At 38.8% G+C, this 12,726-nt stretch overlaps 1 protein-coding gene across 6 annotated transcripts in view; it reads right to left on the reverse strand.

Moving 5' to 3' along the window:
• PLD1 (phospholipase D1) overlaps positions 1-12,726 on the reverse strand; it is a 201,813-nt gene that overhangs the window by 81,075 nt on the left and 108,012 nt on the right. For all 6 annotated transcript variants that reach the window (XM_023623137.2, XM_023623136.2, XM_070242373.1 and 3 more), the window contains 1 exon segment: positions 2,364-2,445. In XM_023623137.2, the coding sequence (XP_023478905.1) occupies positions 2,364-2,445 (82 nt within the window).

Here is a 12,726-nt window from a genome sequence, read left to right on the forward strand (position 1 = left end):
CAGGGAGGGCCTGCAGGATCTTCCTCCTGAGCCCTGGCATTAACCAGTTTTCTCGAGTTTTCTTAGGTGTCCTGTAGACACCTCATACTCAAGGGAGCTAAAATTGAGCTCTCCAAATCTGAATTCTCCCTACTTCCTCCCACTACCAGATTCTCCTTCCCAACACACCATTTGGATCAGACCATCCCTCCTCCACCGAGCCCCCTCCCCCAGAGTCTTCCCCACTGTCTTCCATAAAGTCAAACCCCTGGCTTGGCTCTCAAAGCCTCCCCACCCCAGCAGCAGCCTGCCTTTCCAGCCTGATCCCCATCCTTCCTCTGCTGAACCCGGGGGTAATCAACCTTGTCACCATCCTGTGACTGACAAAGCTTTCCAAATTCCTGCTTCCAGTACGTCTCCCTACCACATTTCCTACACCTAGAAACTTCTTTTTAAACTTTTGCCCATCCTAAATGCCCTAAATTCCTCATGCTGGGAGGCTTCCCTACCAGACCTACGCAGTGCCTTCCCTCCTGCCTTTCAAGCTATATCCAGATTTGTCTCTGGACCCAGTTGACTTGTGTAGGTTGTTTTTGTGGGTGTTTTTGGTGAGGAAGATTAGCCCTGAGCTAACATCCATGCCAATCTTCCTCTATTTTGTATGTGGGACGCCTCCACAGCATAGCTGATGAGTGGAGTAGATGCACACCTGTGATCTGACCCCATGAACTTGGGCCACAGAAGCAGAGCACACGGAACTTTAACCACTCGCCCAGGGGGTTGGCTCTGACTTGTGTAGATTTTTAAGCTTCTATAGGTCAAGAATAATGTCTTTTATTCATCTACATCCCCATTTTATTAGCCAAGTGCCCTATAAATAGTAGATATTCAACAAATACATGTTGATTGAAACCTAAAACAGTAAAGTATCGGATAAGTACCACAAGAAGAGGATTTACTATTATGACCGATGATTGCTAAGCAAGGCTGGAAAACCTTACTAAACTGGAATCTTGAGAAGTGAGGACAGTGACATTTCACAGAGAGAAACAAGGAGAAAGTCATAACCCATTCAATACCTAGAAAGCAGTTTGTAAGGCTAGGACTGAGCCCAGGATGTGAGTCCTTCAGAAAGCTCTCCACGGGCAGGGATGGAATCCTATTTATACACATGGCATCTTCAGTAATTAGCGTAGTACCCAGCTCATAGGAGACGTCGGGTAACTATGTGCTGAATTATTCAATGAATATGCAAATAATGCTTTTCAGGCCCATAATTTCCAATTTTGTGAATGGAATTCTGTTGAGACAACAAATTAGACTAGCCACAAAAATGATACTGTTTGGCACGACAAGTGTCTGAAATAAAGATGATCAACTTCTTTTGCCTTCAATACTAGCAGTAAGGTCTGACTACATCTATGGATATCTGTGAAAATCCTAAAGTGAAGGGATGGGGAAAAGACATTGAAATGAGGGTACAGGTGAGGGGGGAAAAGGGTTAAGAATGCTGAGGATGGAAAAGAAAAAATGACTGATGGCCTGTGAGAAATAGAAAAGTCCCACCCCCAATTACTTAGGATCTACAAATTCTGCTAGAGTGTTTAATGATAGAATAAAAAAGATGAAGGCAGTTTCAAATAATAGTAAAAAGGATAGCACTCCCTAATTTGGACATGGTTAATAACAAATTCAGATCTATTCTAATTCAACCTAATTTAACTTGGTTGAGAGCCAACTATATAAAAATAATTTTGTTAGAAATATGAATGTAAAGTAGTTGTTAGTGAACCTGTATTGCTACAGTTATCTACTTTTTATAATAAAAAGAACACACTCAATGCTCACCTAGAATCTACAGGGTCAACTGCCCACGAAACAATTTCACATTATTACCCTAAACTGTCCCCAAACTGGAACCAAACACCACCAATTCTTAATGTCCCTCCTCTTTGATATTCTGCCACATCAGCTTGGCCCCATCTGACTGAAATCATTCTACAGATGACTTTGTCTTTTGCTCAAATGACAGAATAATGAATAAAATGAAATGCTATGTTTCATTTCATCATTTATTATTCAATGATGAAATTTTATTACAATTTTTTCCTATAAAACTTACTGCCCATAACTGATTAAGGAACAAAAATGAGAGTTGCTAATATAGTCCATGCTGTGAGTTAGGCTAAAATATTTATGTACTCAAGAGTAACAGGAAAAAAATCGGAATCAAATGAACTTGAAAACAGTACGTATTCTAGTTCTTGTCAAACTCTAAAGAAAAATGTTATGAGTATGTATGAAGGGCTTTGAAAAAGAAAAGTCACTTCAGAGGCAATAAACATTTAAAAAATCATATCAGCATTTCTTTGGAAAGTACATACTGCTTTTCGTTTAAGTACGTAGTCCAACCTCCACCGATTTCCTTCAACCACTGGGCGTTTCAGGAAGATTTCTGGGCTCAACCTGAAATCAGGAAACCAAGATTCCAAGTAACTAAAACAAAATATCAAGCTCTAATTGTGTCATAGGAAGCAAAGGCAATTTAAGCCCAAATGCCATCCTCCTCCTCCACTGTGGCGGGTCATCCAAAGTTCTGCTATGGGTCCATGGACAACTTCCTACGGGAGCAAGAGCATCTATCCACACAAAAGCCAATCTAGATTTCGCTCGCTCTCTCTTACTCACATAGGCAACACACACACGCATGCAGATACTGTTGAATGCCCAGCCAACAGCCATTCTCTTCCTTCGCCTTCCTTGCTGTCAGAGCCTACCTCCCACTATAGAGTCTGCATGTTCTAAATACTTGCTCTCCCAGACTCCTGTGCAGCTAGAGCGTGAGGTGACACAACCTGGACAATGAGATATATGAGGAGGTACATGAGGGATTAATGGGAAAGTTTTTCCTCCTTGATGAGAGAGACACACACACAAAACAGGAAAAGCAGCTCTAGAACAGATGTTGTATGGGGATTTGATGCTTAGAGCAGTGCAGCCACATTGAAATTCTAAGGGGAAGACCAGAAGCCTGAAATCACGGAACTACTCCACCATCTCTAGGATTGCTTCACTTTGAATCCTCATTAAATGAGACAAATAAATCCTCATTGTTAAAATCACCTTTAGATGAGCATTCTGTTACTCCAAGGAAAAAGTGTTCTAATTGATAAGCATAAACATTGACTTCCTATACCAAAGAGTGGTGTCCATGGAAGCTGGGCTTTCTGAGCAGGGAAGAAGGCAAGTTCGCTGAGAGATGATTATTCACTGTGAGAATGGAGCCCTGGGCTCTTCTCTTCAGCAGTGCTGCAGGCAGCTAAGAGTACAGTAAACTCACTTTTTCCCTTAGAGTTGAGTTCTAAAGTCAGTGTCTGAGTTAAATCTGTATGTGATACAACTCCTCTGGAATGAGGAAAAACAAAGAAAAGATGAACAAAAAAAAAAACCACTTCATCTGCTGAAATGCTAGGCCTAGAAGGGCAGGAGTAGACTGCACAAGGATTAAAGCCTCATAGAACACTGGACCGGAATCTTGCCTTGCCAGAGAGCCGTGTAAGCAGGTGAAAACAACAGGGTTTTAAGGAGCTGAAGAGATTAAAAGAAATAATTTTATGCTCTATTTCATTCAGTTAAAGAAAATACAAACCCAGAGATAAAGTATCTAAAGGAAACACATATTGGGTAAGATAAATCAGTTAATAGACAAATGGAGGTGTACGTACAGTAGAAATACTTGCATATTTAATTCAGAGTAGGAAACAATTCAAAGGTAATCTATGTCCAAACAAACAAAAAATGCAGCAATTGCTAGGAAAAGATCTGAGATGAATTAAAAAGAGGCCTGTTTTAAGTAGAAAAGTGCATCACTGTGCACCACTAATTCACTGAAGGTAGGAGATATCTAACAACATGTATATACTTGCAGTTTTTTGATGTACATGTTAATTAGGGACTCAGAGGGCTTAGTTTTGGGGCTACGTTTAATTCTATACTCTGCAATTAAGGCTTTATTGTCCTTTATTTACTACAATCATTGTGTACTCCGTATGCAGAGTATTCTGCTAGAGACTTCAGAGGATCATAAGGGAGCTCTCACAGAACCCTCGATTTTGAGGATAATGCATAAAAAAATAAAAGACTGATAATCACGCTATAAACAAAGTGTAAACAATGGTAAAGGGAGAGCAGCTATGACTCACAAGCATCATTATGTCAGGATCTTTACTAAGTAATTATTAGATAAGCAAAGTTCAAAAGAATTGTATAATACTGCTTTTCATTGGGTCTGGGACATCAATGATTGTAAGATGCATCATTCCTGTGTATATCACTAAGAAAGAAAAAATGATGACAGTTATAACTCTAAGATGTTATTGAGTGTAAGATGCATCTTGATTTCAGAGACGTTAAAATGTGCTTTTAAGTAAATGTTCCTCTTAGAAGATTTTATAGCTTTATATGCTTATATAAGAAGACAAAGTTTAATATCAATGATAAGAGCTTCCATCTTAAGAAGATAGAGAAAAGAACAAATTAAACCCAAGGTAAGAAGAAGGAAGGGAATAATAGATAAGAGTGGAACTCAATGCAATATAAAATAGGAAAGCAATAGAGAAAACTCAATGAAACAAAGAGCTAGCTCTTTGAAAAGATTAACAAAACTGATAAACTTCCAGCTAGATTAAAGAAGAAAAAGGGAGTTTGATTATTTTAGATTCCTCATGTAAGTGGCGTCCTTCTATGTCTGGCGTCCTTCACTGAGTATAATGCCCTCCAGGTTCATCCATGTTGTTGTAAATGGCAGGATTTCCTTTTTTTTTAAAGGCTGATCAATATTCCATTGAATGTTAATAACACATTTTCCTAATCCATCCGTCCCTTGACAGGTATTTAGGTTGATCCCATGTCTTTGAATAATCTGCACTGAACATGGGAATGCAGACAACTCTTTGAGATCCTGATTTCAATTCATTTGGACATATATCCAGAAGTGGGTCTGCCAGATCATATGGTAGTTCTATTTTTAATTTTTTGTGGAACTTGTATACTGTTTTCCATGTTGACTGCACCAATTTATATTCTCACCAACATTGGTTCCTTGAATGGTGGTTACCACGGGCAGAGGGGAGGAGGAAACAGGGAGGTCTTGGTCAAAGAGTGCAAAGTTTCAGTTATGCAAGATGATCAAGTCCTAGAGATCTAGTGTACAGCACAGTGCCTATGGTTAACAATACTATATTGTATACTTAAAAATTTGCTAAGAGGATAGATCTTATGTTAAATGTTCTTTTCACAAAAAATGAAAATAAAAATAAATAAAAAGAATGGGAAGGGGCCAGCCCAGTGGTGCAGCGGTTAAGTTTGCATGTTCCGCTTTGGTGGCCTGGGGTTCGCTGGTTCGGATCCCAGGTGCGAACCTGTGCACAGCTTGTCAAGCCATGCTGTGGCAGGAGTCCCACATATAAAGTAGAGGAAGATGGGCACAGATGTTAGCTCAGGGCCAGTCTTCCTCAGCAAAAAGAGGAGGGTGGGGGGCAGATGTTAGCTCAGGACTAATGTTCCTCAAAAAAAAAAGGATGGGAAGAAACTTTTGGAGGTGATGGATATGTTTATAGCATTGATTGTGGTAACAATTCTACAGGCATACACTTATCTCCAAACTCATCAAGTTGTATACATGAAATATGTACAGCTTTTTGTATGTCAATCATACCTCAATAAAACAGTTTTTTAAAAAAAGATTAAATAAACACATAGTCATAGTAAAAAATATAAAATATAATCTCAGATGGAGAAATGCATAATTTTATATATGCTATTACATCAACTTTGTAAAAAAATGTATGCTTGTACACAAGTACTGGAAGATAAAAAATAAAAATGTGATAACTTGGTTAAAAAAAAGAAAAAAGAGAAGCAAAAGTTATCAATATGAAAAAAATGAAAGAAAGACACTGCAAGGCCTGCAGACATTAAAATAACATTAAATGGATAATAAAAGAATATTACAAATAACACTCTATGAATAATTATGACAATTTAGATAAAATGGACAACTCCCTTGAAAAAAATGTTACCAAATGGAAGCAAAAAGAAATCAAAACTCTAGCCCTATATCTATTAAAAATATTAATTCATAATTTAAAACTTTGTCACAAAAAAACCCCCTACAGATCCCAACAACTTTATAGGCAATCCTACCCAAACTCAGGAAAGAAAGGAGGGGGAACACTGACTATCTCATTTAATGAGGCCACCATTATCTCAACCAAAACCAAAGACAATCCACGAAAAGAAAAAGTTAAGAACAATATCCCTTACCATCAGAGGTAAAAGTCTTTACCAAAACCCCACAACTTATAAAAAGGATCATAGATCAGGACAGAGCGGGGTTATCCTAAGATGCAAGGTTGGTTTAAAAGTTGAAAATCAATCAATGCAATTCACCACATTAACAAAAAAAGAAAAAAAATATGATCATTTCAATAAATATAGAAAAAAATTTTGACAAAATTCAACACCCATTCACGATAAAAATTCTCAATAAATTATAAGAAGAAAGGAATTTCCTCAGAGTAATAAAGGCACCTATAAAAAAATATACCCAAAGCATAATAATAAAAGACTGAATGCTTTTCTCCTACTACTGAGAACAAGGCAAAGATGTCCATTCTCTCACTTCTATTGAACATTTTACTGATGATCCTAGCCAACGCAATAAGGAAATAAAATAAAACAAAATAAAATAAAATAAAATAAAAAGCACACAGATTGGAAAGGGAAAAGTAAAACTATCATTATTCACAAATCACATAATCATCTATGGAGAAAATCCTAAGGCATCTATAAAAAAGCTACTAGCACTAATAAGTGAATTAGGCAAGGTTGCAGTGCATAACGTCAATATAAATAATCAATTGCATTTCTATATGCTGGCGGTGAACAATTGGAACATGAATTTTAAAAAATACCAATTACAACAACATAAAAAAAACATGAATAACTTAGGGATAAATTTAACAAATATGTGCAAGACTTGTATATGGAAAGTACAAACAGTGCTGAGAAAAATAAGATCTAAATAAATGGAGAGATATACAGTGTTCATGAACTGGAAGACTTGATATTGAGCAAGAAGAACAGAATTTGATGTACCATGTAAACAGTGATGATTTTAGCTTTTTCTCCCCCTCTGATTCCTCAGCCTGGAGAGAGATCCTGGAAATGAGCATTGACACTGGTAGAAAGAACACCAGGGTAAGTTCTCTAGTTCAGGCTTGAGGAGAAAGAGTGGGATCTTCTGACAGCAATAGAGGTGGCAGCGAGGGACCCGCAAGCACCAAAAACTCCGAGGAAGTGGAACTTTCCTCTCCAACTGGAAGAGCTGTGGTTCCAAGAGGCCGATGTAAATATCCATTGTTTGGTTCTGTACAGAAGTGACTTTGCAGAAAGTGTGGCAGAGCAGGGTAAGTAAAGAGCTACCTTTCTAGCTAGAGGACTAAAAAGGGAAGCCACAGTGAACCCAAAAGTAGTGGGGAGATCATGGAGAGGGTGGAGCTCAGGAAAGCAACCCTATGAAGTTGTTTATGAGCTTCTAACTCACTCCCAAGTTGCCCATGTGTTGATATGATCCTAAATATCATACCAAAGAGTATGAGAACTGAAATAAGTAGATCACTGCCCAAACTGGCCACTTGGTGGAGCACATGGGGGATAGATCTGAACAGCACTGCAAAGGCTTTGAAAACAAAAGTGACATTGAAAACACACAGATAGAAGATTAGTTGGAAATTTGTGCATGAACCCAAATGGGCCAATTGCCTGCTAAAGCAAAAATATCAACATTCTCCATAAGATTTAAACAAGATCCAGAGTCCTAATATTCAAAACTTCCAGAATACAAAGGAATATTATTTGGCATACAAAGAATCAGAAAAGTCTCAACTTGTAGGAAAGATGTTCAAAAGATGCTAATGCCAAAATGAGATAGATGTCAGAATTAGTTACCTTAATTCTTTGTCAGATATTACAAAAATGTTTCAACAAGTAATGGTGGACACTGTTAAAACAAATGGAAAGACAGAAAGGAAGAACCAAAGAGAAATTTTCAAACTGAAAAATACAACTACAAAAAACAAACTCTCACTGGACAGGCTCGATTCAGAATGGAGGCAACAAAGGAAAGAATCAGTGAACTTAAGGATACCTAAATAGAATTTATCCAATCTGAGTAACAAAGAGAAGACTGAAAAATAATGAACAGAGCCTCGGAGACCTGTGGGACAATACCAAAAGAGACTACTTGTGTCATTGGAGACTCAGAAGGAGAGGAGAGAGAGAGAAATGCAGAAAAAAAGTTTGAAGAAATAATGGCTGAAAAATTCTCAAATTTGATGAATGACATAAACCTACAGATTCAAGAAGCTCAGTGAACCCCAAACAGGATAAACTGAAACATCATAATCAAACCATTGAAACTAAAGACAGAGAGAAAATGTTGAAAGCACTCAGGAGAAAAACAGTGCATAATTTAGAGAGGAACAGTAATTCAAATGGCTGTGAATTTCTCATCAGGAACCATGGAGGCCAGCATGAAGTGGAACATCTTGTAACTAGAATGTGTAAAGTTCTCTTACAACTCAACAAGAAGAAGATCCAATAAAAAAAGAGGGGAAAAAAGATGTGAAAGTGTTTCAAAAAAAGCTAAACAAATGTCCAAAAATCACAGGAAAATATGCTTAACATGAAAAGATGTTGCTAATGCAAATTAAAACTACAGTGAAATACTCCTACATACCCTTTGGAATGGCTAACATTTAAAAAGACTGACAATATCAAGCGCTAGTAATGATGAGGAGAAACAGGAACTCTCATACGTTGCTGGTGGGACTGTAAAAAACAACCACTTTGGAAATCAGATTGACAGTTTCTTAAAAAGTTAACCAGGGTCAGCCCCAATGGCCTAGTGGTTAAAGTTCAGTGCTTTCTGCTTTGGTGGCCCAGGTTCGGTTCTTGGGCGTGGAACCATATCACTTGTCTGTTAGTGGCCATGCTGTGGTGGTGGCTCACATAAAAAAGAGGAAGATTTTTATTTTTTATAAAAAAGAGGCAACAGACATTAGCTCAGGGCAAATCTTCCTCAGCATAAAAAAACACAAAAAAGTTAACCATACATTTAGCTCTTAGTGTTGACATAATATAGTAACTGAAATCAACTTTCTAAGACAACGATTGGCAAACTGTGATGCACAAGCCAAATCTGGCCCACAGCCTGTTTTAGTATGGCCCACGAACTAGGAATGGCTGTTACATATTTGAGGGTTTTTTTTGAGGAAGATTAGCCCTGAGCTAACTGCTGCCAATCCTCCTCTTTTTGCTGAGGAAGACTGCTCCTGAGCTAACATCTGTGCCCATCTTCCTCTACTTTATATATGGGATGCCTGCCACAGCATGGCTGGCCAAGCAGTGCCACGTCTGTACCCAGGATCCGAACTGGTGAACCCTGGGCCGCCGAAGTGGAATGTGCGTACTTAACCACTGCACCACGGGGCCAGCCCCTACACTTTTAATGTTATTTAAAAAAAAACAAAGAAGAATATGCATCAGAGACTATCTATGACCTGAAAAGCCTCAAACATTTACTATCTGGCCCTTTATAGAAAAAGTTTGCCAATCTTGTTAAAGTTCATGGTTTTCGAATTTTTTGGATCATAATCCACAGAAATGCATTATACATCCATCCCAATACCTCCATCCGTCCATCCATTTACTACTGAAAGAAAAACTTCACAAAATAACCCTTACTAACACTTAAGTTGCACCTTGCCTTTCTCATTTCTTTCCTTTTCCTATCCTATCCCATTCTTTAAAAAAATTCTGATCATAACCCAATAAATCATTTTAATAAATAATTACTAAAGAGTCTCAACCCACCATTTGAAAAACACTCATAACATTAAAATCAACTTGAATGTGTCCTCTCACTTAGAACAGTCTTAGCTTGGGAGCCTGTCAATAATGCAACGTTGATTTTGTTTTTTATTTTACAGCCTTTGTCTCCAGCCCAGTTTCTTACCTGGTTCTCTTCCTTTTATAAACTCCCCCTTTCAAAATCTTTGTTTACTGTTTTTCTTCTTTATTCTGCAGTTTTATTAATCCTGTCTATCTCTGACGGGTTTAAGGCACAGACTCAGTACAGAGGCTGGGACAGACCCCACCCACACCCACCCCCGACAGGCCAGGCAGAGAACCAGTCTGGGCCAAGACTCAGCACACTTGCTCCACATCCCTGCCGGCCAGAGGTCATCAGAATCACCACCGTCAGGGAGAGGCTGAGCTAAACCACACTCTGGACCCTTCCTAAGTTACAGCAATTTAGCAACGGAGCTGGAAGGCACATCTTGGTGTCCTCGTTTTAGGACTTACTCCCAAGAACATCGGATAGTTAGCTCGTAGGTGACGAGAAACAGCACCAAGCACAGAAAAGATATAAAACAAGCGTTCTGCTGGTTGATCCACATAAACAAATGAAGAATGCTGACTCCTCTTGATGTAGAAACACTCCTTTGGATACCTTCAACTTCTAGCTAGGATTTACTCTTTATCTTAGTTTTCAGATAATCTGGGCTGTTTTAACAAATCATTACGTCTTCTAACTTGACCTTAGAATTTACCTCTTCAGAAAATTTCTCCTGACTATACCTACCCAAATCTGATTACTACTTTATCCAGCACCTTAAGAAAATTCAATCTGCACTTAAAAGAACCTCAGAGTACAAAGGAACTCCAGACACCATGCAGCGCAGCCGGCTCCTCTGAGAGGACCCGTGACATGTGGGTGCTGGGGCAGACACGCCTGGAGCCAAGGCAGCACCAGCACACGCCCACTGTGTGACCACGGCAGTTTCCTAACCTGCCTCGTTGAGTCTCAGTTATCTCATCTGCAACACAGTCCCTGGCATCTAGTAAGAATTCAACAAATCGTAGCTCTTACTGTTAATGTTACTTCGATGATGCCTTAGAAACTACCCCTTAGAAAGGTTAACATGACTTGCCCCAAGTTAGTAATAGTCAGGCTCTTAAGGTGGTCAGAGAAGAGACTCTCACAGTTTCTCTCCTGGATCACAACCATAACTAGCTAAATGGTCTCTATAACTACTGTTCAATTCATTTTCTACACTATTACCCAAACGGTCCCTTTTAGAAAACAAACTTGATTAAAATTCCCATGCTTAAAATTTTTCAGTGGTTCCCAGTGTTCACAGGATTAAGTGCAAACCCCTTAGCAGCTTACCCAGTGCCCTGCACAATTTGGGCCTAACCCATCTTTTGAGTGTCATCTCCACCCACCAACCCAAAGGATGCTATGGTTAAGCTGTACAAACCTCGACCATCCTCCAAAATTGCTGCGTTCTCTTGCACTTCTATGCCTTGGTCCTGGCTATCCCTCTGCCTGAAACACTCACCTGTCTGTATCTGGTCAACTCCACCACCCATGGCCTAAGCCAGCGTCTCTTCAGTGAAGCATCCACAGCTTCTGCAGGCTCAGTCACTGCCCCTTCCTCTGTGCGCCCTCCATGCCTTCTGCTATCTTGATCCTCATCACTGAGTTTTCCCCAATCCATTGTTTTACATACGATTTCTCAACTCTGTATCATTCCAGGGTAGGGGCTGCGTCTCATTCATCTTTATACACATGGCCTAGTTCAGTATGTGTCCAGAGTGAGTGCTCACTAAATAGCTCTGGAATAAATTACAAATGAACTGAATAAATTACAAGTAAATTAATGAACAAATAGAGCCAAGCATTTCTAGGTCCCAAGTTGTTTCTCATTTCACTCTGCCTGCCTTTGCTTGCATACTAATTGCTTTAGAAACATATTAATACAGTTTTCACTTAAGTATATGATGTCTCTTGAATTAGATGAGAAGCTTCTAAAGGGCATGTTCATCCTCTAACTATGCTTTTCACTCTCTCACTTCCAACATATCAGGGTTTGGTTAAATTTCTGAATGCTCCCTTTTGCAATATACTTGCATGACAAGATTTGTCTTCACTTGTCATGAGGGAAGATACCGAGAAGGTTTTATTTCAGAGTGTTGTAATAAGATGTTATCTTAGTGCAGTCACGAAAAAGAAATAATCTCCTGATTCAGTTTCTTGTTGACAGGAGAAGAGAAAACATTCAGGGTTCCATCTCTTTAGATGTTTAAGTGACAGTCTGTACTTTACTGTTCAGAACCTTCAAAAGAGATATTATTTTCTTGCATAAAACACGAAAAGATGGGCTCAATGGAAAAACTATTTTCAGCCTCTTTCATGTCTTTGTCCAATTTTCAGAAATATTTTTAAAGGAATATAGTACTACTGTGAGCTTGAATTTACTATCCTAAGTGTTTAAAAGTATTCAACCTAAGAAATAGCTCCTAAGTATGAAACTTTCTCTAATTCCTGGTTAACTGACTGAAGAGACAAAATTTGGCAAGAATATAAAGGCCAAGCATAAGCTCCTCCACAAACATGAGAATAAAAAGGTTCTCAGACATGCTGACCGTCACACACTTTATCTATTGACTAGATCAATGATTCTCAACCAAGAGCAACTTTGCCCCCTCAGGGCACATTTAGCAGTGTCTGAAGACATTTTGGTTATCACAACTGGGAACTTGCTATTGGCATCGAGGGGGCAAAAGCCAGGGATGCTGATTGTGCTAAACATCCCACAATGTACAGAACAACACCCC

This window comes from Equus caballus, chromosome 19 (assembly GCF_041296265.1).
Source record: "Equus caballus isolate H_3958 breed thoroughbred chromosome 19, TB-T2T, whole genome shotgun sequence".
NCBI lineage: Eukaryota > Metazoa > Chordata > Mammalia > Perissodactyla > Equidae > Equus > Equus caballus.